This window comes from Gobio gobio (genome assembly GCF_949357685.1).
Source record: "Gobio gobio genome assembly, chromosome: 1".
Classification (NCBI taxonomy): Eukaryota; Metazoa; Chordata; class Actinopteri; order Cypriniformes; family Gobionidae; genus Gobio; species Gobio gobio.
Window position 1 is genome coordinate 52,498,988 of NC_137097.1, and position 27,334 is coordinate 52,526,321.

General features: G+C 37.9%; 4 protein-coding genes across 6 annotated transcripts; all 4 read left to right on the plus strand.

Moving 5' to 3' along the window:
* The first annotated feature begins 574 nt into the window (after positions 1-574).
* LOC307123875 (ferritin, middle subunit-like) lies at positions 575-2,610 on the plus strand. Its single transcript, XM_079812651.1, has 4 exons — positions 575-791; positions 1,205-1,351; positions 1,509-1,634; positions 1,732-2,610. Exons 1-4 carry the CDS (start codon positions 687-689, stop codon positions 1,879-1,881), a joined length of 528 nt encoding a protein of 175 aa, XP_079668777.1. The 5' UTR covers positions 575-686; the 3' UTR covers positions 1,882-2,610.
* A 3,986-nt stretch (positions 2,611-6,596) lies between these two features.
* Positions 6,597-8,263, plus strand: LOC307123880 (ferritin, middle subunit-like). The gene is made up of 4 exons (XM_079812660.1): positions 6,597-6,935; positions 7,180-7,326; positions 7,460-7,585; positions 7,708-8,263. Exons 1-4 carry the CDS (start codon positions 6,831-6,833, stop codon positions 7,855-7,857), a joined length of 528 nt encoding a protein of 175 aa, XP_079668786.1. The 5' UTR covers positions 6,597-6,830; the 3' UTR covers positions 7,858-8,263.
* A 6,393-nt stretch (positions 8,264-14,656) lies between these two features.
* On the plus strand, positions 14,657-16,093 carry LOC307127044 (ferritin, middle subunit-like). Its single transcript, XM_079817989.1, has 4 exons — positions 14,657-14,901; positions 15,175-15,321; positions 15,444-15,569; positions 15,692-16,093. The coding sequence occupies exons 1-4, from the start codon at positions 14,797-14,799 to the stop codon at positions 15,839-15,841; spliced, it is 528 nt and encodes a 175-aa protein (XP_079674115.1). The 5' UTR covers positions 14,657-14,796; the 3' UTR covers positions 15,842-16,093.
* Positions 16,094-18,301: 2,208 nt separating this feature from the next.
* On the plus strand, positions 18,302-24,918 carry syt5a (synaptotagmin Va). Of its 3 annotated transcripts, none has more exons than XM_079818784.1 (9): positions 18,302-18,824; positions 20,998-21,168; positions 21,977-22,149; positions 22,562-22,651; positions 22,810-22,977; positions 23,183-23,350; positions 23,453-23,570; positions 23,789-23,922; positions 24,364-24,918. In XM_079818784.1, exons 2-9 carry the CDS (start codon positions 21,144-21,146, stop codon positions 24,571-24,573), a joined length of 1,086 nt encoding a protein of 361 aa, XP_079674910.1. In that variant the 5' UTR covers positions 18,302-18,824; positions 20,998-21,143; the 3' UTR covers positions 24,574-24,918. The 3 variants fall into 3 exon arrangements, with proteins under 3 accessions (XP_079674910.1, XP_079674909.1, XP_079674911.1); XM_079818783.1 differs by having other exon boundaries at positions 18,467-18,824; positions 20,998-21,164; positions 24,364-24,917; XM_079818785.1 differs by having other exon boundaries at positions 18,716-18,824; positions 20,998-21,164; positions 21,764-22,149; positions 24,364-24,917.
* Positions 24,919-27,334: the final 2,416 nt, after the last annotated feature.

Sequence of the window (27,334 nt, forward strand, 5' to 3'; positions counted from 1 at the left end):
GAACCACAATGAGACACCTATGGGTCAATGGCTTGTAAACATTTCACTTTGTTTCTTGACCCATCGAACTCATAATGAGTATAAACAGCCAAACAGTTGGAATGAAGGCAGAGAATAGGCGTGCCTGGATACAGATTTGACCTATAATTGTTGTGAAAATAGTGGCGCAGTTGTGTCATCAGAAGTGAGCAACATTACATCACACTTTTAATTATTTTATATTTGAATATATTATAATATATTACTCAAAACTCTCATAATCTACTTGACACAAAGTTTAAAATAATTCTTGTTCATTAGTGAATTTGTCTGAATCTGATTTTAGTTGAAGCTAATGGCTACATAAAGGTTTAATAATCATGTTGTTGAGGTACAAATCGTTTTTATTTTGTTAAGAAGGAAATTGAATAGGCTATATATACCACACCTATGAAAGTTGATATGGTCTTTGTTATCTTGACTGTCTTGTCGCGTGCTCATTCAGCTCGTTCTTTGATTGGCTGGTTTCAGTCCCAGTGACGCATCATGTTGTGATCGTAGCCTATATATAAGACAAACGCGCACCTTCTCATTCACTCACAGCTGCAGGTTCTTGCTTCAACAGTGATTGAACGGAACTTCGATCTCGCCGGAATATATTAAAGTTATTTATTTTTCACCAACGTTGTGATAATAAAACCGCAGAAATGGAGACTTCTCAGATTCGCCAGAACTACGACCGCGACTGCGAGGCTTTGATCAACAAGATGATCAATTTGGAGCTTTATGCTTCCTACATTTACACTTCAATGGTAGTTACCTCTTATTTATCCTGTTCTCAGAACTTCTGCATGTCGTGTCTTGGTTTTGTGACAAGTTGTCTCTCTTCTAATTATTAAATCCTTTTTTGACTTCATGCGTAAAAATACTTTTTTCCACTTTCACAAGTTTGCATCAGCTATTGGCATTCAAACCATCAGTGTTTTTCTGCACTCTTTAAATATAACAGAAATTGTTACGCTGAAAAATAACCATTAATTAATAATTGTGTGGATGCAGTAAGTCAGCATTGTTGTGCACCTGTAGAAATTTGTTTTACAATATAAAATGGCACGCACTCCATGCGTTTTTAGCTTTGTGAATACGTGTGCTGCTGCTAAATATTCGGTTTTTGTTGTTGTTAAGACTCTACTTAAGTCCTTTCTTTTGATTTCACTCCAATCAGGCTCACTACTTCAAACGGGATGATGTGGCTCTTGCTGGTTTTGCCAAGTTCTTCAAGGAGAACAGTGAGGAGGAGCGCGAGCATGCTGATAAATTCATGGAGCTCCAGAACAAGAGGGGCGGAAACATTGTCCTCCAGGATATCAAGGTGCTTTGATAGTATTCTGCATTAAACAGTGTCACCCTGTTTTGTTTTAAACAGGCAAAGCTGACTCTAGAACAATTGTTCTGGAATGACATTATGCCTAATTGTAAGGGACTGCTGAATTAAGGAGGTGCTCACTCATGTTTGTTTATCTCTCCAGAAGCCTGATCGTGATATGTGGGGCAATGGACTGATCGCTATGCAGTGCGCCCTTCAGCTGGAGAAGAACGTCAACCAGGCTCTGCTGGACCTTCATAAGGTCGCCTCTGAGAAGGGAGATCCTCATGTAAGTCCATGTAGTACATTGCTCCTTGATGCTTTTGTTCCATCCTAATTTATTGTATTAAATGTCCTAAAATACTTTCTGATGTGTTGTCCAACAGCTGTGTGACTTCCTGGAGACTCACTACCTCAATGAGCAGGTTGAGTCCATCAAGAAGATTGGTGACCACATCACCAACCTTTCCAAGATGGATGCTGGCAACAACAGGATGGCGGAGTACCTGTTTGACAAGCAAACCCTGGAGAGCTAAATGCAGTTATGCACTTATGCAAATGTTTAAAGTCTGAGACATATGGTTACATCTAGTAAATGTCATTTAATAAAACATAGTCTTGGTTTTTAAGTAGTTTACTGTTGAATGTACACTCATTGGTTTTCACCTGAATAAACATTTTGGGCTGGATTGATTTGTTTTTTTGTTTTATTTAAAATTGTGAGCATCAAGTAGTCTATAACCAGTGATCACATCCAGGATGTGCAGTGCTGGAATAGGATCATGATTGATAACTTTATTAATTCATTGAAAAAAATGCCACCTGACCCTCATGTCACTTGAAACATGGTACCTTAAGTTATATAATCAAAGCCTTCTGTGGCATTACAAATTTAAGAAAGTACATTGTATTTAGCATTTAAGGTAAAAATGATATCAGATTCTTCCAGGCCAGTTCCTGTTTCTAAAATGAGCACCATTTGTCTTTAATGACTTTTGGAGCCCCTGAGTGGTAGGCTGATTGAATCTATGCATTTGAGTGACACTGTTATGCTGAGTGATTGGATTAGCATCTATGCATTTGATTGACACTGTTATGCTGATTAAATCAGGCATTGTATTGCTTAGAGTGTCTCCTCCCCTGCTGTATAATCCCTTCCCTTGAAATTTATATAAAATACAATGTTCAACTGGCTTTAGTCAGACTTGGAACCTCAGCGGAGAGACAGCACGTTTTTCTCAATAAAGAATCCTTCTGAAAAACCTATCAAAGTTCTCCTGGGGCCTATACCATGAAGCCGGTTTAGCTGACTAGCCAGATATGTTTAAGCTTAGTTTGTGCCAATCCTGGGTTTTAGGTACCATTAAAGTGGTTTGGCTTTTAGCAGTGTTTACCTCCATAGTAACTTACACTCCACGGCTAACCTGGTCCAGGACAGGTTATTTTCTGGATAAGAGATCTCAAACTGAAATTAGACCAATCAGCTGTGAGCAAAGTGACACGCCTCTGATGCAATAAAGTCACTCCCCCAGTTTCTACTCCAAATTAAAGGTCACTACATAGCAAATGGTTTTTAAAGACTAAAGTGTCTGGCTTTTAACAATGCTTATTTATAATCATTTTGAATAATCATTTTGAATGACTTAGATATAATTTATGTAATTATTATACCCTTAATCAATTACACAGGTATAATTTTAGTTAATCAATCATTAATAGGCACATTGTTAAAATTAATATAAATAGCCTATATAAAGGTCATACAAATAAGCTTTAAAATCAATAAATAAAGCTATTAAAAATTACTACATGTGAGTTTAAATTTTCAATTCTCTCTATATATCAACTAAACTAACTTCATAACTTTTACTTGCACTGACTAAGTAAGATTTTTCTTAAAAGTTGTCCACATTCATAGACAGCTCTTTTATTCTTCCTGGGTACATTAGTTTAAATTCTTAATATTTTTTCATGTAATATTCTGCAGAAGAGAGAAATCAATTTCGCTGCTTCTCTCGCGAGAAGTAGATGTCAGTTTCACTGATCACAGCATGTGATTGGCTGTTCACTACTGATGTCACAGCTAAAATCCTAAACTCAGGATCAAAGCCTGAGTTGACAGAGAAAGCTGATGATCAGCATCATGGGACCAACAAAGCCTGAATAGATTGGTTTGGTTTTGTCAACTCGAAACTAATCCTGTAACCCTGAGTTTGTTAAACTACCATCATGGTACAGGCCCCAGGTCTCTACTTCAAGAAACAACAGAAGTTCACAACACTTCTTAATCTAGTGCATTAATGCAGATTATGTTATCTGAGTTGATTGAGGGTCAGGAATGTAGTAATGAAATTCAATCATAAAAATACAATATTTACGTAAAGCAGTGTCGCAAGAACACAAAAGCAGATATTTAGAGAATGCGGTCCAAACAACACTGCATAATCACTTTCATTGTATGGACAAAAAATATATTTTTGTGTTCCACAGAAGAAAGTGAAGTACAGTCATACGTTTGGAATGACATGAGAGTGAGAAAATGATGACAGAATTTTCATTTTTGGGTATCCCTTTAAAAATCTGTTCACAACAAGTGAACTTCGGTCAAAAAACTGCAATCAATATGTGACTACAGTCAGTGGCCATCATTTTGGGGAGAGACAAGTGTGATACCGACATGATGTAACAAGGATTATTATGACTACACCCCTAGTCTGAGAGAGACATTTGTTTTTATACTGTCCACAGAGAGTCATTTTTACAGTGTAGTGTTATCAAAAGTGTACTAGAGCATCAGGATCCACACAGATCACAGGATGAGCCCCTCTGCCTCCCTTACTAACACCTCTTCCAAAAGCAAACTATTTTTCCTAAGGATGTCTACTGTGCAGGTAGGCTACTGACCAGGCGTAACCCTACATATCTTCAGCGAGCGTGCAGTTGATTGAGGCTGTTACTGAAATTCTTCTAAAGATTGCCGGTAACACTTTACAATAAGGTTAATTAGTTAACATTAGTTAACTACAGTAGTTAACATGAACTAGTAATTAACTGCCCTTATAAACCATTTATTTATCTTTGTTAAGGTTAATTTCAACATTTACTAATGCATTATTAAAATCTTGTTAACATTAATTAATGCACTGTGACCTAACATAAACTAACTATGAACGGCTGTATTTTTATTAACTAATGTTAACAAAGATGAACAAATACAGTAACAAATGTACTGCTCATGGTTAGTTCATGTTAGTTAATACATTAACTAATGTTAACTAATGAAACTATTGTAAAGTGTAGGCCCACAGTTTTCCAGTCTTAAATCTCAGAAATATATTAATTACATTAGGATGTGAAATAGCCATTTCCATACAAATTCGTAATCAACATCTTTTACATGTCGCTCACCTCAGCTATGGTGCGCACAAAGGGACATCCTGCATTTTGTTTATCAATTTGTGCAGAACTCACCAATGTTACATTCATTGAACAAATACTTGTCAAGAAAATACATTTTATTTAACTGAAGTAACTGTTCAATTAGAGACACTTGATAACATGCATTTGTTGAGTAACACAAGCAAAAGAGGATTCAGTAAAACTAACAGTGAAAGTTATTTTTTAGTTAAAAAAAATCTGATTCAGTGAGCAGAGAAAAAGTTTCAAATTGGTGTAATTCCAAACTAAAAAATGTTAGTCTTGTTTCTCAGTAATAGCAGTTCAACTCTATACATTCATAGACAACTTTTCAAATAACCCTCCTTAGCGAATGGTAAATGGACTGCATTTATATAGCGCTTTCAACAGACCCATGGCCATCCAAAGCACTTTACATCTTGCCTCACATTCACCCATCCATACACCGACGGCGGTGTCAGCCATGCAAGGCGCCATCCAGCTCGTCGGGAGCAGCTGGGGTTAGGTGTCTTGCTCATGGACACCTCGACACTTGGTCAGGTGGAACCGGGGATTGAACCACCAACCTTCCAGTTTGTAGACAACCTACATGAACCACTGCAGCTTAAGCTAAAAAGTTTAATTTAGACCTGTTGTAAAGAAATGCTACTGATAACCTAATTAATTTAAGGTGGGAAAATGTGTGACAATAGACCCAAACAGTATATATTGTTATTCTAAATAATTATATAGAGCATAAATAATTGACTGGTATTGAATCAAGTATAGACCAATTAAAAATAAAGTATGAAAATAATCCACAAAGGAATAGGGTTTACTATAACAATTTGATGGTTTCACACATGTATCCTAAACTGGTCAGGTTACAAACATACACGCATCTCATTTTCATGAGAGAGAAATGCTGAGTCACAGAGACGCAGCTCCATGTCAGCTCTTGGGAGTTTGCACTTAATTGTCGCTGACAGAGAATGAGCTTTCATGGACAATTTCTGGTACAAAATTGCTTCGTAATGGTCAACTGTCTTCATTGTACTCTTCTAATCAGTCAGGTGTCAGGTATCTAAAGGCAGTTACCAAGTGAAAAATGGCATTAACTACAAAGTGGAATAATATGCTATTGTCCCATGATATTTGCTTATACACAGGCTCCTATAATAGTGTTATCAGGCTTCACACACAGCATAGATATAACCTGGAACATTATAATGCAGTTTCTATTGATGAAAAATGAGAAAATGACCTCTGGAAAACAAATTGGTCTATAGTTGTTCTAGAAATTGGTTTAATTTAACATTAAAGTGAAACAATTATATATTATAATAAAACAATATTTATCACATGTAGCCTAATAAAACAACTAGGATGGTGAATGAGAATAGTGATTTAGCTATCTTGCTAATGCTGTGAATGTTGTGTAGCTACCTAACATTTGTAATGTTTAGTAGATAAAGCTAATGATAGGAGGGTGTTTAATATTATTTTAATCAGAACTATACTGCATAAACAATAACTTAATAAGTAGGCTATAGCATATGTTTATTCTATAAGATGCAATATACTATAGAAATGGATGATGAGGTACAAAAGTAAGAGGCACTTAACGTTATATAAAAATATGGAAAAAACAAATAAAAGTTGTATTTTAAATGATAATTTCGACGTTTCTATAGTAACATTTCAGAATGCAAATCATGCTTGATATCGTAAAACAAAACAAAAAACAAAACAAAAACTGTTACATTTACTATGCTATTAATTATGAAAAGGAAATTTGATCTCGTCTTTGTTGTCTAACCTAAGACAGCGGATTGTCAAGTCACTTAGCTTACTCACTAACGTAAGGCTATCAGTTCCAGTTACTGGTTTCAGTTCCAGTGACGCATCATGTTGTGATCGTAAATAAGACAAACGCGCACCTTCATTTCACTCACAGCTTCAGGAAGATCTAAAGAGGTTCTTGCTTCAACAGTGATTGAACGGAACTTCGATCTCGACGCAGTTTATTTAAATCTATTTATATTTCTTATTTATTTTTCACCAACGTTGTGATAATAAAACCGCAGAAATGGAGACTTCTCAGATTCGCCAGAACTACGACCGCGACTGCGAGGCTTTGATCAACAAGATGATCAGTTTGGAGCTTTACGCTTCCTACACTTACACTTCAATGGCAAGTATATCTTATTGGTTTTATCACTTTGCTAAATCGTTATACGGAACGTTATATAAATATATAATAATCGTAGCTGTGCATCAGTCTAATGGGACCATCCACAGCTGTTGTTAGGAGTGACTGTTTGAGTTTGATTGGATGTGTTCGTTGGATAGATTTAAAAAAAAAATAAGTTCCTTAAGTTGTTATTTGTTCCTTAACATATAGTTAGTTACATCTATGCATGTCTGATTTTGTTCAGGCTTTCTACTTCAAACGGGATGATGTGGCTCTTGCTGGTTTTGCCAAGTTCTTCAAGGAGAACAGTGAGGAGGAGCGCGAGCATGCTGATGAATTCATGGAGTTCCAGAACAAGAGGGGTGGAAAATTTGTCCTACAAGACATCAAGGTGCTTTATAGTATTTTGAATGAAGCCTTTTGACATTGAACATTGTAACATAAGCAAAGACTCAAGACCTCTTGTTATGGAATGACCTTATGCCATGTAACCTGCTCACTGATCTGTGTATCTACCTCTTCAGAAGCCAGAGCGTGATATGTGGGGCAATGGACTGATCGCTATGCAGTGCGCTCTTCAGCTGGAGAAGAACGTCAACCAGGCTCTGCTGGAACTTCATAAGGTCGCCTCTGAGAAGAAAGACCCTCATGTGAGTGACCTTCATTTGTTGAAGTCGAGACTCTAAATTTGCCTATATACATGCCTTTTTAAAACAGTGTCACATCTTGGGAAGTTTGCATCCTAATTTTTTTCTGATGTGTTGTCCAACAGCTGTGTGACTTCCTGGAGACTCACTTCCTGAATGAGCAGGTTGAGGCCATCAAGAAGCTTGGTGACCACATCACCAACCTTTCCAAGATGGATGCTGGCAACAACAGGATGGCGGAGTACCTGTTTGACAAGCACACCCTGAGCAGCTAAATGCAGCTCTGCAGACCATCTGAATGCACTACACTCAAAAAAAAAAGGTTCTATATGGCACCAAAAATGGTTCTTGGCTCGTAATCATAGAGGAACCATTTTTAGTGCTACATAGCACCATTGGTTTTGGACCATAATTATTCAGCACCTCTGAAGAACCACTGAAGCACCAAAATTGGGTTCCCTTATGATCACAAGCCTTTTTTTTTAGAATGTAGGCTTAAATCATCAACCTATGTTCTCATCATACAGCTATTGTTTAAAATGAAAAGTGATATTACTATAAAATTATGAAGTTTTGCTCTTTTTATTAGTCATGATCTAGCAAAGCCGATGCTTCCCTGTTGAATGTGCATTAACTGGTTTTAACATGGGGAATTTAATGAATAAATGTTTTATTGGCTGGATTCACTTGTCTTTATTTTTCTACAATGGTGAGACCTGGCCATGAAGTCACATACACTCTTAGAATAGATATATAAGACACAAATGTATACTTTTAAGGGTACTGTCCAAACCACAGGTACAAAACTGTACTTTCACAAGTTGCCTGCCATCTAGTCTTAAAGTAAGTGAACTTGGCTTGCTGTCTTTGAAGAAGGCTCAAACCCCCTATAACAGTACTATGAATGAGCGAAATAGAGGAGGAGATGGGGAGGTGGAATGACTGCAATGTGCAATGACTGCTGCTTACACTCATAATGATGATTGACAGGACTGAATGATTAGGCTGCTCCCAAATACGTTTGGAACTTCATGTAGTGAATTTAGGTTTCATCTTGCCATAAATGTCAATTAACAATGACAATAACGTTTTGGTTGTAAACAAGCAATAAAAATAAGTATTAATGAGCAAAAAAAACCTACAGAAATTGGTGCAATATTGAAAATGTAACAGTAAAGTGTTACAAACAAGTTAATAGGTATGTGAACTGTTTATTGCAGTTATGTTAGTAGTCCGCAGCATGCTTTACAATTAGGTCTCAAATATACTTGCATTTGCCACGAGAGAGATGAGGGATGCGAGACAAAATGCTGAGTCACAGAGATGCCACTCCAGCTCTTGGGAGCTCTTTGCTCTTGTAGCTGACAAAGAATGACGTTTGGGGCAATTTCTGGTACAAAACTGCATAGTAACACAACTCCAACATGTTATTGCAGGATTGTATTGTGATATTTGCCTTATGCTCCTATAATATAATAATATAGTGTTAGGGTTTCCACTGTGCAGGCAGTTGCATTTTGTTGAATAATACAGTAAAATACAGTAGTGTATTTTGTTAAATGACACAAAAGGATGAGTGCCATAAGTACAGTAAATTAAGTTGTAAACTGCCTTCTATCACACATCTCAAAGACAAAACTATTCCCCGTAAAATGCATGCAGTGTTAATAATGCACAGCTGAGCTAATGTTTAGTGAACATGCAAAATGCAAAATGCAAAATGCAAAATGAACACTCCCTTACAAAAAGAAGTGTAGGCTACTATTAGTATACTTATTTTGAACTATAAATAAGAAAGTATACTTTCTACTTTGTATGTACTTCACAGAAATATACTTGACTATATTGAATAGATTTGGCATATATACTTGTACTCAATCTTTTGATCAAGATTTATTCAGATTTGATCAAGTAGCCTATAATTAAGTATTGTAAGTATACTTCTTGGCTTGTAGCTGTGTTTAATGTTTTGATTGAGTAGCCTATTAATTACTTTTTTCACATAGTTTAACATACATAAACTTACATTGTTGGAAACTATTGATTTATAAAGAAAACAGATGTGTTCCTAATTCTGAGTATGTGAATTTTTGTGCACAATTTAGCCCACTTCCTGCATGTCATGTGCAGGGCTCCGTAGTACGTAGTAAAAAAATGCAATTTTCTAAGATTTTTGTTCAAAGGATTGTTTTATTTTATTTATTTATGTTTTTTTTTTTTTTAGATAGGGCCTATTCATGCAACAACATTTTCTGGGGCCATGAAAGTTCTGTAGCAATTATTTGTCATATTCAACAAATAATCCATAATATCCCTCACCCAACAAGCAAACCATGAGCTAGAATTAACTGCAACTAACAGAACCAGGTGACTGTTAGGCCTACAGGACACATGAAGACTGTTTACGTCACAAAGGAATTTACAGAGTTTTGACTCACTCAATTATTTTTTGGAATAGGACAAATGAACCCTTTTAATCCTATATATTCTATATATAACCACTTGAGAAATGTTTAAACATGTATCCAATTTTCCTTCTATAGGGTTTGGCTTATGTATTGATTCAAACTCTTTTGGATTTATGGATATTGGATTAATGTTTCAGAATTGAATAGGGTTAGCTAAAATCACATGTTTAGCATGTTTGGTATCGATGAACTCCAATTTTCTTTCCTTATTTGTTAATTTAAATTACATTTTGCTAACTCTGTGACACATTAGTATTATAAGAATCTTGAAAGTTCTTCTCTTAAACACCCAATCAAATACACACCAATTCCCGCCAAAGGAATAACTTCTTAATGGATCACTCAAATCCTGAGGGTGTGACATCTTCACACTTTAAAAGATCACTGATCACATGATCACCCAGGTTTTTCCCAATTCCAAGAAATTCTAATGTGAAGATGATGCTGAGCTAGAAGCCTCTTAGGAGCCCAATGTTTGTGCCAGGCTGCAGCCTTGTCTTTTCATTCACAAAATCCTCGGACTCCAACTGGTTCTGTCTCATCAAGACAACACCATCAAATATCGTTCTGCTAAACTGTATGCATGTATGTATGTGTAGATTAGTTTAGCCTAGTTAATAGAGTCTCTTGTTCATGTCACATGTAAAGTTGTTTGTGATTCATGCTCGTATAGCCTACTGAAGTCCCAAACAGATTTTGGCTACATGCTCTGAGTAGTAGGCTACTGTACAGTAAAAAAAGTTGGAATTAATAAATGTTGATTGTGGTATTCATTCTGCTACATCAAGTTAGTTCGATAAACTGATCAAAATATTTTAAATGAATTATAACGAGTTATAATTAATTATTTATATTTCCCTTGTGTTGTGTAATCACATAAATCAAGAGAGATGACACTCGGGTAACGAACATGTCTCTTTACTCTTTAAGCATTGCATGCCTAAAAAACGAACTTTCTCTTCCCCTCTTACATGCATACATTTTCCCCATATAGACTAATACAATAACTCCCCCTAGTGGGCATTTACCAATTAACAGTGTTAAATGAACAACATCTCCCCCAGACTTAATTGATTATGTACTGCAGTTTACCTGAACATTACCAAAGATACACAAGAGTATACTCAGTTACTTCAAAGTTTTTTTCTCTTACTTTTCAAAAAATGCAGAACAATGCTCTAGTAACCCAGCATGTAACAGGGACATTTATATGTGCATCAATAAAGTTCAACTTAACTTTAACCAGTAATCTTTTTTTCCCCACTTTTTTAGCATTACTTTCTTCTTGCTTACTGTGAGTGTATAAGTTACATAGTCTTTCAACCACACTGGCTTCCTTATACAACTATGTCTCTCTGCTTGGATGTTGACACTTTCCAGTGGTGCAGAAGCATTTTCTCTGATGAAGCCCGCTTCCGACTGCTTGGGACATCTGGAAAATATATTGTCGGGAGAAGAAAAGATGAACACTATCCAGTCCAGTGTCGTGCCAACAGTGAAGCATCCTGAGACCATCCATGTTTGGGGCTACTTTTCATCCAATGGAGCGGCTCTCTCCCAATTCTGCCCAAAATAACTGCCAGCATACCATAGAAGCTTTGCGAAACACAAAATTTAAGTCACTGAAGAGGTTCTTGCTTCAACAGTGATTGAACGGAACTTGGATCTCGCTGAAATTTATTTTAAATCTATTTCACGAGCAAGGACCACAACCATGAATGTTGGAGAATTGTTTATTGAAGAAGTTAGGGATGAATAGGGAGAGGATGAAGAGAAAGAGAGAAGGGGATGGTAGTCAGGCTGATCTGGGCATCTGGTGTTGGCGAACGGGAGACTCAGAGTGGGGGCATCATCTCAGTTAATGTAGGCAGAGTGATTAGGACCCTCCAATACAACCTGGAAGGGAAGAGAACAGGGGATGGTAGGTTGAATGGATGAGAGAGGGAGGGGAAGGGAGGGTCTGAGAGAACGAGGCAAACAGTACTGTAAGGGGCAGCCCAATATATGAAAGTTTTGAGAAGTCAGGTGATTGGTTGAGGCGTGGCCCTGCTCCCAAACCTCTTTAACCCATTTAATTTTGGGTTGATAATTGATAATAAGAACACAGAAACTTTTCAAATAACTGTCCTTAAAAAGCTTAATTTAGACCTGTTGTAAAGAAAGGATACTGTTAACCTCACTTAAAGTGGGAATACAGTGCATCCGGAAATTATTCACAGCGCTGCACTTTTTCCACATTTTGTTATGGTACAGCCTAATTCCAAAATTTATTAAATTCATTATTTTCCTCAACATTCTACAAACAATACCCCATAATGACAATGTGAAAGAAGTTTGTTTGAAATCTTTGCATATTTATTAAAAATAAAAAACAAAAAAAATCACGTGCATAAGTATTCACAGCCTTTGCCATGACACTCAAAATTGAGCTCAGGTGCATCCTGTTTCCACTGATCCTTGGGATGTTTCTACAACTTTATTAGAGTCCACCTGTGGTAAATTCAGTTGATCGGACATGATTTGGACTCACCTGTCTATATGAGGTCCCACAGTTAACAATTCATGTCAGAGCACAAACCAAGCCATGAAGTCCAAGGAATTGTCTGTAGACCTCCAAGTCAGGGAGGTGACCAAGAACCCTATGGTCACTCTGAGAGAGCTCCAGCGTTTCTCTGTGGAGAGAGAGGAGAACCTTCCAGAAGAACAACCATCTCTGCAACACTCCGCCAATCAGGCCTGTATGTTAGAGTAGCCAGACGGAAGCCACACCTCAGTAAAAGGCATATGACAGCCCACCTGGAGTTTGCCAAAAGGCACCTGAAGGACTCTCAGACCATGAGAAACAAGATTCTCTGGTCTGATGAAACAAAGATTGAACACTTTGGACTGCTCATCACCTGGCCAATACCATCCCTACAGTGAAGCGTGGTGGTGGCAGCATCATGCTGTGGGGATGTTTTTCAGCAGCAGGAACTGGGAGACTAGTCAGGATCGAGGGAAAGATAAATGCAGCAATGTACAGAGACATCCTTGATGAAAACCTGCTCCAGAGCACTCTGGACCTCAGACTGGGGCAAAGGTTCATCTTCCAACAGGACAACGACCCTAAGCACACAGCCAAGATAACAAAGGAGTGGCTACGGGACAACTCTGTGAATGTCCTTGAGTTGCCCAGCCAGAGCCCAGACTTTAATCTGATTGAACATCTCTGGAAAGATCTGAAAATGGCTGTGTACCAACTATCCAACCTGATGGAGCTTGAGAGGTCTTGCAAAAAAGAATAGGAGGAACTGCCCAAAAATAGGTGTGCCAAGCTTGTATCATACTCAAAATACTTAAGGCTATAATTGGTGCTTAAATTGCTTTAACAAAGTATTGAGCAAAGGCAGTAAATACTTACTTTTATACTAATACTTAAAATATAATAATATAACATATTTATTATACTAATATATTTTTATATTAAATACTATTTTCCGTTTTTTATTTGTAATACATTTTAAAAGATTTCAAACAAACTTCTTTCACGTTGTCATTATGGTGTATTGTTTATAGAATTTTGAATTTAATAAATTTTTATTACAAAATGTGGAAAAAGTGAAGTGGTGTGAATACTTTCCGGATGCACTGTAGGCCTATTTGTGACAATAGACCCAAACAGTATATATTAGAATTCTAAATAATTATACAGAGTATAAATAATTAACTGGTATTGAATCAAGTATAGGCCAATTAAAAATAAATTATGAAAATAATCCACAAAGGAATAAGATTTACTATAACAATTTGATGGTTTCACACATGTATTCTAGGAAGTTGGTCAGGTTACAAACATACACGCATCTTCCATGAGAGGGAAAATGCTGAGTCACAGAGACGCAGCTCCATGTCAGCTCTTGGGAGTTTGCGCTTGTCGCTGACACAGAATGAGCTTTCATTGACCATTTACAAAATTGCTTCGTAATGGTCAACTGTCTTGAAGACGAAGCAATTTTGTAGCCTACCTGTCTTCGTTGTAGCCTACTCCTAATCACTCAGGTGTCAGGTAGGCCTATCTAAAGGCAGTTACCAAGTGAAAAATGGCATTAACTACAAAGTGGAATAAAATGTCATTGTCCCATGATATTTGCTATATTATACACAGGCTCCTATAATATAGTGTTATCAGGATTCACACACAGCATAGATATAACCTGGAACTTTATAATGCAGTATCTATTGATGAAAAATGCAATAGCATGTGACTACCGAAATGGATGATTAAGTAGCCAGGCACTGAATATGAAAAAAGTTGGGGCGAAACTAAAAGTTGAATTTTAAATGTAGATAAATAATTTATCTACGTTTCTATAGTAGGTTAGGCTAACATTTCAGAATGAAAATCATGCTCGTAATTGTAACAACCTGTTTGGATTTACTATGATATTAATAATGAAAAGGGGAAAGAATAAAAAAACCTCTCCATTATATTTGATCTTGTCTTTGTTGTCTAACCTAAGACAGCGGATTGTCAAGTCACTTCGTTACTCAGTTCCAGTTACTGGTTTCAGTTCCAGTGACGCATCACGTTGTGATCGTATATAAGACAAACGCGCACCTTCATTTCACTCACAGATTCAGGAAGATCTAAAGAGGTTCTTGCTTCAACAGTGATTGAACGGAACTTCGATCTCGACGCAGTTTATTTAAATCTATTTATATTTCTTATTTATTTTTCACCAACGTTGTGATAATAAAACCGCAGAAATGGAGACTTCTCAGATTCGCCAGAACTACGACCGCGACTGCGAGGCTTTGATCAACAAGATGATCAGTTTGGAGCTTTACGCTTCCTACACTTACACTTCAATGGCAAGTATCTCTTATTGGTTTTATCACTTCGCTAAATCGTTATACGGAACGTTATATAAATATATAATAATCGTAGCACATGCGCATCAGTCTAATGGGACCATCCACAGCTGTTGTTAGGAGTGACTGTTTGAGTTTGATTGGATGTGTTCGCTGGATAGATAAAAAAAAAAAAAAAAAAAAAAAGGTCCTTGATGAAAAGCCATTCCTTAAGTTTTTCTTTGTTCCTTAACATATAGTTAGTTACATCTATTCATGTCTGATTTTGTTCAGGCTTTCTACTTCAAACGGGATGATGTGGCTCTTGCTGGTTTTGCCAAGTTCTTCAAGGAGAACAGTGAGGAGGAGCGCAAGCATGCTGATGAATTCATGGAGTTCCAGAACAAGAGGGGTGGAAAAATTGTCCTTCAAGACATCAAGGTGCTTTATAGTAGCCTTTTGACATTGAACATTGTAACATAAGCAAAGACTCAAGACCTCTTGTTATGGAATGACCTTATGCCATGTAACCTGCTCACTGATCTGTGTATCTACCTCTTCAGAAGCCAGAGCGTGATATGTGGGGCAATGGACTGATCGCTATGCAGTGCGCTCTTCAGCTGGAGAAGACCGTCAACCAGGCTCTGCTGGACCTTCATAAGGTCGCCTCTGAGAAGAAAGACCCTCATGTGAGTGACCTTCATTTGTTGAAGTCGAGACTCTAAATTTGCCTATATACATGCCTTTTTAAAACAGTGTCACATCTTGGGAAGTTTGCATCCTAATTATTTTCTGGTGTGTTGTCCAACAGCTGTGTGACTTCCTGGAGACTCACTTCCTGAATGAGCAGGTTGAGGCCATCAAGAAGCTTGGTGACCACATCACCAACCTTTCCAAGATGGATGCTGGCAACAACAGGATGGCGGAGTACCTGTTTGACAAGCAAACCCTGGAGAGCTGAATGCAGCTCTCAGATCATACACAAATGAATAGAAATATTATTCTCTTAAAAATGTTCTTATCAAATAGCTCTTGTGTATTTTTTATTTTTTAAGTTTGAGAGGTTGAAAGGTTAACATCAAGTTTCCTGTTGCAATTATAAAATGATGCAGTGTAAAGTGATTTAATAGTCATCTTGTGATTGACATCAAGCAATGCATATATTGAATGTGCATTGACTGACCAATTGAATTTAAATAAACATTTTGAGCTGAATAACCTCGTCTTTTTTATTTAAAATTGTGGGGTGTATTTATTATATTACAATATATTGGGCAGTATGTACACTAACCTAAAGGATTATTAGGAACACCTGTTCAATTTCTCATTAATGCAATTATCTAATCAACCAATCACATGGCAGTTGCTTCAATGCATTTAGGGGTGTGGTCCTGGTCAAGACAATCACCTGAATTCCAAACTGAATGTCAGAATGGGAAAGAAAGGTGATTTAAGCAATTTTGAACGTGGCATGGTTGTTGGTGCCAGACGGGCCGGTCTGAGTATTTCACAATCTGCTCAGTTACTGGGATTTTCACGCACAACCATTTCTAGGGTTTACAAAGAATGGTGTGAAAAGGGAAAAACATCCAGTATGCGTCAGTCCTGTGGGCGAAAATGCCTTGTTGATGCTAGAGGTCAGAGGAGAATGGGCCGACTGATTCAAGCTGATAGAAGAGCAACTTTGACTGAAATAACCACTTGTTACAACCGAGGTATGCAGCAAAGCATTTGTGAAGCCACAACACGCACAACCTTGAGGCGGATGGGCTACAACAGCAGAAGACCCCACCGGGTACCACTCATCTCCACTACAAATAGGAAAAAGAGGCTACAATTTGCACTGGCTCACCAAAATTGGACAGTTGAAGACTGGAAAAATGTTGCCTGGTCTGATGAGTCTCGATTTCTGTTGAGACATTCAGATGGTAGAGTCAGAATTTGGCGTAAACAGAATGAGAACATGGATCCATCATGCCTTGTTACCACTGTGCAGGCTGGTGGTGGTGGTGTAATGGTGTGGGGGATGTTTTCTTGGCACACTTTAGGCCCCTTAGTGCCAATTGGGAATTGTTTAAATGCCACGGCCTACCTGAGCATTGTTTCTGACCATGTCCATCCCTTTATGACCACCATGTACCCATCCTCTGATGGCTACTTCCAGCAGGATAATGCACCATGTCACAAAGCTCGAATCATTTCAAATTGGTTTCTTGAACATGACAATGAGTTCACTGTACTAAAATGGCCCCCACAGTCACCAGATCTCAACCCAATAGAGCATCTTTGGGATGGTGGAACGGGAGCTTCGTGCCCTGGATGTGCATCTCACAAATCTCCATCAACTGCAAGATGCTATCCTATCAATATGGGCCAACATTTCTAAAGAATGCTTTCAGCACCTTGTTGAATCAATGCCACATAGAATTAAGGCAGTTCTGAAGGCGAAAGGGGGTCAAACAGAGTATTAGTATGGTGTTCCTAATAATCTTTTAGGTTAGTGTATATTCATCCTGCACAAGGAGTTGTGAATGCAGATCCCTTAAAAAAAGTGTTAACTTTGACAGTGTAGGGCAGGCTATTTGATTAATGTACAAAATGATTGTAACAGGGATACCAAACCTTACAAAACATAAGATACAGTGGAAAAAGTGACAACACTCGCTCTTGAGTTTTCATATGGTAAGGATGATGGCATCATTATGACAGAACTGTGTTGATATTTTGTAAAATTTAATTTACCCTAAAACCTAAAATGTTTGTGTATTGATAGACTGATGATGTGCCATAGTTACTTAAGGTACTTAAATGTTCATACATGATAGATAGCATACACAACATACACAAATACTAACTTTAACCTTTTCGTGGTCTGGTAAATGAATAAACGTAAATTGTTGAAGCCATTTCTATGGACTTAATAATATTTTGAGTTTATTTTGTAAAACCTTAGAAAAACCTGTGTTGCAAATGAAACGTAGAAATTGATATGTAAACAGTTAACCAGTGATCTATGTGATTTGATTGGCTGTTAGATTTAGTATGAAAGAAATAGAACCCAGCGAAACAGTCAGAAGCCACTGGATTTTGGCAACACAGTCTTTTGACCTACACAGAACCGCACAGTTGTAAGAAAAGCAAAGATCCTAAGTTTTTATTTTATTTATTTAACTTTTATGTTTTGAGATTCATAATTAAACAGTCAAACGAAGAACTTTGGATTCAAGACTTTTATTCACTGACGTTTTGTGTTGAGTACAAGAGAACTTCGAAGTCCTGAGCTAGTGAGTCAGCTTGTTGCACTCACATAAATATTTACATTTCCACCGTGAAAAAAAAGTAGCATTTCGTTTTACCACACGAGGGTGGTGTTTCCTCCGTATGGCTATAATCACACATTGATTGTAGGCTATAATCACACACCATAAACCCTGAGTACCGAGGCCCTTTGTGGTACAAACATTTTTATCCAATTTATCTCAGTAATCATCAACTGTGGGAGACGCCTTCTAATTTCAAAACCAATTAAATTCACAGCTTCCTATGTCATATCAATCTCGTCGTCTATTAGCAGCGGTGAGCCACCGAGCATAATCCGATCCAGGGGTCACTGAACGAAAATTATATTGGAAATTAGAATCGGATAAACAGCATACAGGAGATTATATGGGATACTAGCAAACTGATAAACGGCATACGAAATGGATGAAATAAGATTGTCACATGAGAAAACCCATGGCACATTGTGAACAGAAGGGAGAGCACGATTAATCCAAGAGGGTTTGGCGCTTCAAATGCGCTTTGGGGAGAGAGAGGGACAGATGATAAAGTGGATGATAAGTGTAAGTAGAGCAGTGTGTGAGAGGGCTAGTGCATCTCTATCCAACGCTCAGGTTTCTGTCTATATAAGCTAACAGAGAGTTGGATCAGTTGCAGATCATCAGGTAAGTTTGATTATTATTCATCGACTCTTCTCGCGCTTGCTACACATTTATATTAGGCTAATGCAGTTGAGTGACATCTCAAGAAGTGTCATTTAAAGTGTTTTTAAAAAGTCGTTTCTAGTTATTTATGTTATAGCCTATTACATAATACAATACTCAGTTTTATGAAATTAATAAAGAGGGTAGTTGTTAAATATTAAAAATATGCCTTCATGATGAAATTAACAGCACAAGTGCAATTAAAATATTGTCACCAGTCAAATTCATGGAGATTATATAGGGTACAACCCAGTCCACACACAAGCTAAATGAAAAAGACGATTCAAAATGTAATATAGCACAGTGACGGTAACAAACAACACGCGAATTGGTTTTCGTTTTGTATTTTTTCTTCACATTTTGTATAGGTCTAATATTTCCTCCAGATTTTTTTTCTCGACTAAATTAATGCTAGTCTATATGTGTGCGTAGATGCTTTTCAGTTTTAGACAACTATGTGTACTAAGCATCCTTTTTCAACGAAAAAGGGTGTCTGGATGAGATTTAGGTAATCCGACAATACAGCAGTTCTGGCCGCTGGTGGACAAAGTACCGATGAAGAAGAAAGGGGGAAAAAACAAGGCCGTATGACGCCGCCTGATGGCCTGTGACGCAGAGCGACAGGCCTTCTTTAGCCAGATTAGGGCAGTCCTGTCTGTATGTGTCTCAGATTAAGCACTTTCAATGTATCTGCTCTCTTCGGAAAAAATAAGAAAAGTTAAGAAATCAGCGTTGTTTTAACCCATTATGTTATGGAAAAAATATGAAATTCATTCAAAATGTATTCATGTAGAACTTTTTTAGAAGGTTCCTAAAAATATAGGCCTATATTAGGCCTAAATAAACACATATGCATAATGCGTGTATCTAAATAAAATAATGTTAATACAAATTTTAACAAAGGAAAATAAATTATTCTAAAATATAGAGTGGTTGAGGTGCGGGTGTACATATCAACTGTAGCAATGATGCTTCTAACAAACTCATTGAAGTGTACATCCATAATAATTATATATTCACATAATGTATGTGACTTTCAATGTTTTAAAATTAAGTTTAAACAAATTTAAATTATATTTTTAATGGTCAATTAAAAAATCTAACCAGTGTCAGAAAAAGATATTAAAGTGACCACCAGGAAGTAATGTATAAAAATGTTTAAAAACTCGTGAAATATAATTTATTCAAAGTCATTTTTTTTTTTTCAAACATTTTATTGGAGTGTTATATATCATGTGTATGCAAAGTGGGAAAAATGGGTCCCTGTTAATCATCATGAACCAGCAAGGTCAAGTATGGAAGGGATGGACTTCTGAATCAGGCTTTGGGGCTATCTCTAGAGAAATTAAAGAATTTCGTTTAACTGTGACTAACAAAAAGCTTTATGTCCATCATCTTTCATCACTGTGGTCAGTCCATGTGGCTGATGGGTAAACAAGCTATACAGGAAAAGAATAATCACATCATCACAAAGTCCTGCCCTCATTAATCCAACCGTGACCTTACTGCTCAACATATTCTTATATACAGAAAAGAGCAGTGTCTTCCTGAAGTCTGAAGTCTTTTATATGTCAGTCTGGTGACAAGATGTTGTTGGTTGTAGGCTCAAGTGAAAGTGAGATGGCAGGGGGAGGGCCTTGTTCCTGATTGACTTAAACCCAAGGATTTTTGGATTAGCTTTGGCAATTAATCTTGTTACGCATCTGCTGAGAGTGACGAGGTCAGATCAGCTGAGCAGGGCAGGTGGAGAGATATCCGTTGTGTGTTAATGTGTGTGAACTATATTTTTGAGCACATTATAGTGTTTGAACACATGTGGGCATTATGCGTGCATGGTTGTGCATATTCCAGAAGGATTAAATACGGACATGCGGAGCTCTATAGCATCAGAGTTTACTCAATCAAAAGTCACGCTAGGCACAAAGAGGACAGAGGAGGGGAGGGAAAGAGAGAGATTGAGCTTGACAGAAGGAGGGATGGTGGATGGGATGGAAAGGAGCACATTATAAAAAAAGAGGGACATTAAATTCATACTTTAGAAGACACAATAACGATTTAGGGGATATATGTGATTTGGGGCATTTAGTTCATGTAGGTTATTTCAGGACAGTAACAGTCTGTTTTATGTCTCTAGCTGATCAGCCATGCGATTGGTCAGCATGCAGCATCGTGGGCGGAGGGCAGCAGAATCAGAGGAGGAGCCTAATCCTGCTCCACCCCCTCCGCCCCCTCCCTCTCACCACTCCCACAACTTCATAAATATGAAGAACAAGTTCTTCAATGAACTTGGCCATCTACCTAGTAAGTAATAATTTTATGTCAAGATATATGCCACACTTAATCTTATCTCAACTGGCCACCAACGTCATAAGACATAGATATTTGGTCTACATTGTGTGACCAAAATTATATGATATTGTTATATGATATTTCATTGTACACTGTAAAAAAAAATTCAGGTCTCCAATTGAAAATGTTCTAGTGACGGATCACATCAAATTTTAGTTGGTCAAATTGAATTTCTGTGAATTAAATTGCATCAATTCACAGAAATTCAATTTGGCCAAATGAAAAATGTAGATGTGATCAGTCGCTAGAAAATTTTCAACTGGAGACCTGAATTTTTTTTTTAGTCTATTAAGGAACCAAAATATAACATCTGTCCAATGTTGGCTTTTGACGTTAACCTGATTTAAATATTCAACCAAAATGTAACATCTGTCCAATGTCTTTCTGATGTTAAATTGACGTCTGGTCTGGTGCCAGCAGGGATAATTTATATTTAATCATATTATCATTACAAACATACATTCCCATTAAACTGTGTGTGATAAATTAATTCCTCCACTTTTTTTCATTTCCATGTAAATCATTCATGTTTTCATCTATTCCATAAACAGACCCCAAGATCAAACGTAAGTTCCAATTTTCCTGTCTTTTTCTGTCAGCCCTCCATCCACCCATCCATCCATATATTAATTTAGCAGAAATTATGTTGTTTTTTTGTTTTTTAAAAAGTAATGTTTTTTTTTTAGTGACATAAATTAAATTGTGATCTTTACATAATTCAGATTTTTCCTTTAACTTCCTTTGTATATTTCTCTACCGCACAGTGCCCATGTGGGCTATTGGTGCCATAGTTGTGGTCGTGCTAGCCTTGGTTGGCTGCTTTGCTTTCTGTATCTATAAGAAGTGTTTGGGAGGGAAGAAGAAAGCAAAGAAAGTCAGAGAGCGAAAGGGAGGACGAAGAAGGGTGAAAAAGGAGGGAGATGAAGAAGCAGGCGAGGTAAGAGAGCATGAAAGCTCAAAGCTAAGCAAATTCTTCATTTTAATTGAATATTAATAAGAAATGGGAACAGTTTGGCTTGCTTAAAGGAATAGTTCACCCAAAAATAATCACCCTCAAGTTGTTCTAAACCTTTATGAATTTTTTTTTGTTCTGCTGAACACAAAATAAGATGTTTTGAAGAATGTCGGTAACCAAACAGTTGATGAACCCCATTGACTTCCATAGTCGTTGTCCATCAACTGTTTAGTTCCCCATAATCTTCAAAACATCTTCGTCTGTGTTCAGCAGAAGAAATAAATTCATAAAGGTTTGGAAGAAAATGAATTTTCAAAATTTTCATTTTTGGGTGAACTATCCCTTTATGTACTTTAAATTTATACTACCCATGCTCAATATTCAACCCTCTTAGGAACAACCTAAAGAAGGAGAGGGCGAGGGAGAGAAAGAATATTATGGCAAATTGGAGTACTCTCTGGACTATAACTTCACTGAAAATCAGGTTGGTTGAGAGTGGATGTTAATAATATGCATGCTAGTTGTGAGATGATATGGATAATTTTTTTATACAAATCAGCTAAATGTGCAGTTTTAAAGAATGTGTACTAGCTTCTTGATTTTGAACACCTGACCCACAACCTTTTCTTCAACAATCCTCAGCTCGTTGTCGGTATCTTGCAAGCACAAGACCTTCCTGCCATGGATCTGGGTGGAACGTCGGACCCCTATGTCAAAGTTTATATGCTACCAGACAAGAAGAAAAAGTTTGAAACAAAGGTCCAGCGCAAGAACCTGTGTCCTGTTTTCAATGAGACATTCCTATTTAAGGTATTGCCGTTATGTCCGTACAATCATGCATTTTTGGGGGGGATTTGCCAAAAGGCAATTTGTCGTACGCTTTATCTGCTATGCTTGATTTTATTGTAGAATAAGCGCAACTGACTTTTTTTTCCCCAAACAAAGCAAATGCAATTTCTTTGCATAAATGGTACTAGGTCCATGTTCAAATATGATGTTTTATTTCTGTTTCCAGATCCCCTTCAATGATCTAGCAGGACAGACTCTGGTCCTGCAGGTGTTTGACTTTGACCGCTTTGGTAAACACGATGTGATTGGAGAGATCAAAATCGCCATGAACAGTATTGACCTGGGCCAGCCCATACACGAATGGAAAGACCTGGTTGGAGGAGAGAAAGAGGAAGTAAGGCTTTCCTATTTAATTTATAATGAAATTTTTTTTTGCTGCCATAGTCAGTTTTTTTAATGCTTTTTAGCTAAACACGCTCCTCTTCTTTCCCAACAGCAAGAAAAGCTTGGAGACATCTGTATCTCCCTGCGCTATGTGCCCACCTCGGGTAAACTGACCGTCTGTATCATGGAAGCCAAGAACCTGAAGAAGATGGACGTGGGTGGTTTATCAGGTGATTGTGGAAGCATTATGTTCAAATTAGATTACATTCTGTGTTGTACTTGATATTAAAATGACATTATTCTCTACACATCAAATGTGACTTTATTTGAATAAAATTAGACTTCTATACTTTTAAACATTTCTTTGGAAATGTGGTGCTAAGGTGCATTTCTGTCTTTATCCATGTACAATGGCATTTTCTCTTTCTTATTTTTTTCTTTCCGTTAGATCCTTTTGTGAAAGTGGTTCTGCAACACAACGGAAAGCGCATCAAGAAGAAGAAGACAACAGTTAAGCAGAACACTCTGAACCCTTACTTCAATGAAAGTTTCAGCTTTGAAATCCCCTTCGCTCAGATTCAGGTAAACATATCTGTTTGAAACACAACTTTACTTGCATCTCGAATACATTTGCAGATTTACATTTTTGGTCTGTCTATACTCTACGTTTATAGCGCTAATGTTACCAGTAGTAACATCATCTGTGTCTACAACATAACGGGTCACACTTTATATTAGGTTTTTTTTAACTACTATGTCTTACTATTAGATTAGTAATTTGCCAGATACCTGAAACATCTCCCTAATCAGCAGTGCAAATTGACATATGATATCTGCCAGGAAGTGAATCTGCGATTGTCAACACTGCTGTTTTTTGGCCCTGGCCAACATCAGCTAACATCATGTATTTTTTTTAATATAACTTAATGTTAGTACATAGTAGTTAAAGACACCAAAGTGGGACCGAAGAACAAAGTGGATTAAATGCGACCTATTTTTCTCTGCTCCTCTGTGTCCCTGCAGAAGATCCAGGTGCTGATCACTGTCTATGACTATGATAAACTGGGAAGCAATGATGCAATTGGGAAGTGCTGGATTGGGTTTGGTGCTAGTGGGGTGGGTCTTCGACACTGGTCAGACATGTTGGCCAATCCCAGACGACCTGTGGCCCAGTGGCACACCCTTCAGCCTGAAGAGGAAATAGACGCTGCCCTTAAAGCACCTATCCGCTAAATATCTTACTTATCCACCCCTCAAATAAAAGTTTTTGCAAAAACATCATTTAAATCTCATACATCCTGTCACTGAGGAGCTTCTGTCTGTTGCGTTATTAACGTCATTGTTTCCTGTACCCTTCTTTACTGTGAAACAAAGGAGGATTAACTTTTATAAATGTTATGTATTTTCTGTTTATCTGGATTGTTTCTTATTTAAATGTGTTTGTGTGTGGACGATAAGTGTGTGTTTTGTTTGAAAGTGTTGTATGTATGTATCTGTCTATAACTGTCCTGATTTGCCTCGTCTTTTTTCTGTGAACCAAGTTGACTATAAAAACAGCAACTGGATATAACAGATTTTAAAATGTGTTTTCATTTTATATACAAAGTTGTACAATTCTCAGGAGTAAAACCTAGTAATTAACCTAGTGATGGTAGATATTTACCATAATCTACTAAAAAAAAGGCTTCAATAATATGGAAACCATTATTGTCTGTACCAATAGCAATTGTCTGGTTGGGTTCAGCCGTATTTAGAGTTGTCCAGTTGTAGGTGAAAGCCTGGATTAATCTTGTGCTGTTTCCGGCTGTGTTCCAAGTGCAGTGCTGGACTAAGCCATACATGTGAGCAGGGAATTAGAGCCAGGAAAGGGCGGGTGTGCGGAGAGAGGATGAAGGAGACCAGAAAGGTCACCCAGGCAAAGTCATAAAGAGAAAGAGAGATTGGAGAAGGTTGAACAGAGAGAGAGACTGTGTTTTGAATAAAAAGTTAGTTAACTGGTTAAATATGAATTGGTAAAAGACTACAAAATAGACAGATTAACACGTAGCCTACACTGAGATGTGCTATATGGAACAGTCAGTATATTACAAATTTAGCCAAGATAGCAAATGACAATGACTGAGAGAGCTTTACCAAACTAATCAGAATATATTCACAAAATAGTCTAATAATCTTTAGAATATGGTCATACGTTTGGCTTTAGATCAGTAATTTGATCTTAATCTCCTTAATCAAAGAGTGCTAATCTACATTGATTGTCACGCTACAACACTGCTGTTTTTAGATCAGCCCAGACTGAATGATTTTTAAATCGGCTTCTCAAAGGCTCTTGTGTACTATATTATGTTTACACATGTTTTGGCTATCATCAAAAAGTTGATTTAATTCACTAATTCCATTCAAAAAGTGAAACTTTTAAGTATATTATATTATATTCATTCATTACACAGACTGATATATTTCAAATGTTTTTTTCTTTTAATTTTGATGATTATAACTGACAACTAAGGAAAATCCCAAATTCAGTATCTCAGAAAATTAGAATATTGCTTAAGACCAATACAAAGAAAGGATTTTTAGAAATCTTGGCCAACTGAAAAGTATGAACATGAAAAGTATGAGCATGTACAGCACTCAATACTTAGTTGGGGCTCCTTTTGCCTGAATTACTGCAGCAATGTGGCGTGGCATGGAGTAGATCAGTCTGTGGCACTGCTCAGGTGTTATGAGAGCCCAGTTCCCTTTCAGTCGGTCACGTTCGACGTACGTCGGACGTACCGACGAATTGGGATCACTTCTGGGAGACCCTATCAGCTTCGAGCTATATAGAACCGGCCAATGAACAATTGCCGTGCGAGATTTGCATCTCGCGCTCCGCCCCGCACTGCGGGTATAAACAGGAAGCGAGAGCGAATGCACGCTGTCATTCACTTCGGAGCCAAACGGCAATCGAAAGACGACTCTCAAAACTTTGAGTGTAAGCTGCTATCAGCAAGAGTATTCAAGAGAAGACCGGAGGAGGAACGCGTGTTGGAGAGACGGCACATTCCAGCGGGATCGCGGTGACTCGTCTGCTGCTCTGTGGAACAGAGAAAACGGCTGTTTTCACAGCAACAAATTTCTGTTGGTCTGGTTGGGCGTTTTCCTGTTGAGTACAGGCATGGGCTGCACTAGACCCCGTGCGCTGTCGTGTTTCCCCCTGAGTGCTTCAGCACAGAGCGTTTCCTCACAAAAAGAGCTTCACGGGTGCTGCTGCGTCTTTTTCAAGATGTCATACCACCCGTGCGGTTCTGGATGCGGTTGTTTCCTGTCCTGACGGCCACGATCCCTCTCGCATAAACATGTTGAGACTGTGTTCGTGGGTGATCCGTGTTCTCTCAGGGGAACGGGATCACGTCGTCTGTGTGAAGGCTGGTCATCTCGCCTTCCGTGTGAAGCCCCGTTCACACCGCCAGCGATGATGTCGCTGCATGTCGCCAGCGCCAGAGATTCATGTCGCTAGTGGCCGTTCCCACTACGGGTTGCCTATAAACGTCATTAGCAGATCACCCTTGTCCTTCCATGCATCATTTTTTTTTAAATGTGTCTCTGTATGTACAAAAAAAGTTTCTGAACTTTTGTCGCTTGTCTCGTGTCGCTTGACACGCCCACATTCTGTCGCCAACGGTCACTGTCGCTCGTGTCGCCGGAAGTCGCCAGCGCTCCATTGAAATGAATGGGATCGTGTCGCTTTGTCGCTGCGTGTCGCTGGCGGCGTGAACGGGGCTTGACGATACAGATCCACTTTCGCGGCACGACTGAAGCGTGGTGTTGTGACGCTTCCCCTCATGTGTATGTTGATGCCCGTTCCTCAAGGTCACCGCTATGTGTGTGCGTTTGAGCCAGCGGGGAATCAAAAACAAAGGACCAGCGAGAGACTTCCCTCCGTCTCCATGTGCTCTACTTCTATTGGATAGTCGCGTCGCGTTCAACGGATTCATTTGCATAAAGTTGA

Coding starts and splice junctions, on each gene's coding strand:
- syt5a (XM_079818783.1), top strand. CDS start 21,008: ATGCGATTGGTCAGCATGCAGCATCGTGGGCGGAGGGCAGCAGAATCA. Junction 21,165..21,976: donor TGAACTTGGCCATCTACCTA/GTAAGTAATAAT, acceptor TCTACCGCACAG/TGCCCATGTGGGCTATTGGT. Junction 22,150..22,561: donor GAGATGAAGAAGCAGGCGAG/GTAAGAGAGCAT, acceptor CAACCCTCTTAG/GAACAACCTAAAGAAGGAGA.
- LOC307123875 (XM_079812651.1), top strand. CDS start 687: ATGGAGACTTCTCAGATTCGCCAGAACTACGACCGCGACTGCGAGGCT. Junction 792..1,204: donor CCTACATTTACACTTCAATG/GTAGTTACCTCT, acceptor CACTCCAATCAG/GCTCACTACTTCAAACGGGA. Junction 1,635..1,731: donor CTGAGAAGGGAGATCCTCAT/GTAAGTCCATGT, acceptor GTTGTCCAACAG/CTGTGTGACTTCCTGGAGAC.
- LOC307123880 (XM_079812660.1), top strand. CDS start 6,831: ATGGAGACTTCTCAGATTCGCCAGAACTACGACCGCGACTGCGAGGCT. Junction 6,936..7,179: donor CCTACACTTACACTTCAATG/GCAAGTATATCT, acceptor GATTTTGTTCAG/GCTTTCTACTTCAAACGGGA. Junction 7,586..7,707: donor CTGAGAAGAAAGACCCTCAT/GTGAGTGACCTT, acceptor GTTGTCCAACAG/CTGTGTGACTTCCTGGAGAC.
- LOC307127044 (XM_079817989.1), top strand. CDS start 14,797: ATGGAGACTTCTCAGATTCGCCAGAACTACGACCGCGACTGCGAGGCT. Junction 15,322..15,443: donor TTGTCCTTCAAGACATCAAG/GTGCTTTATAGT, acceptor CTACCTCTTCAG/AAGCCAGAGCGTGATATGTG. Junction 15,570..15,691: donor CTGAGAAGAAAGACCCTCAT/GTGAGTGACCTT, acceptor GTTGTCCAACAG/CTGTGTGACTTCCTGGAGAC.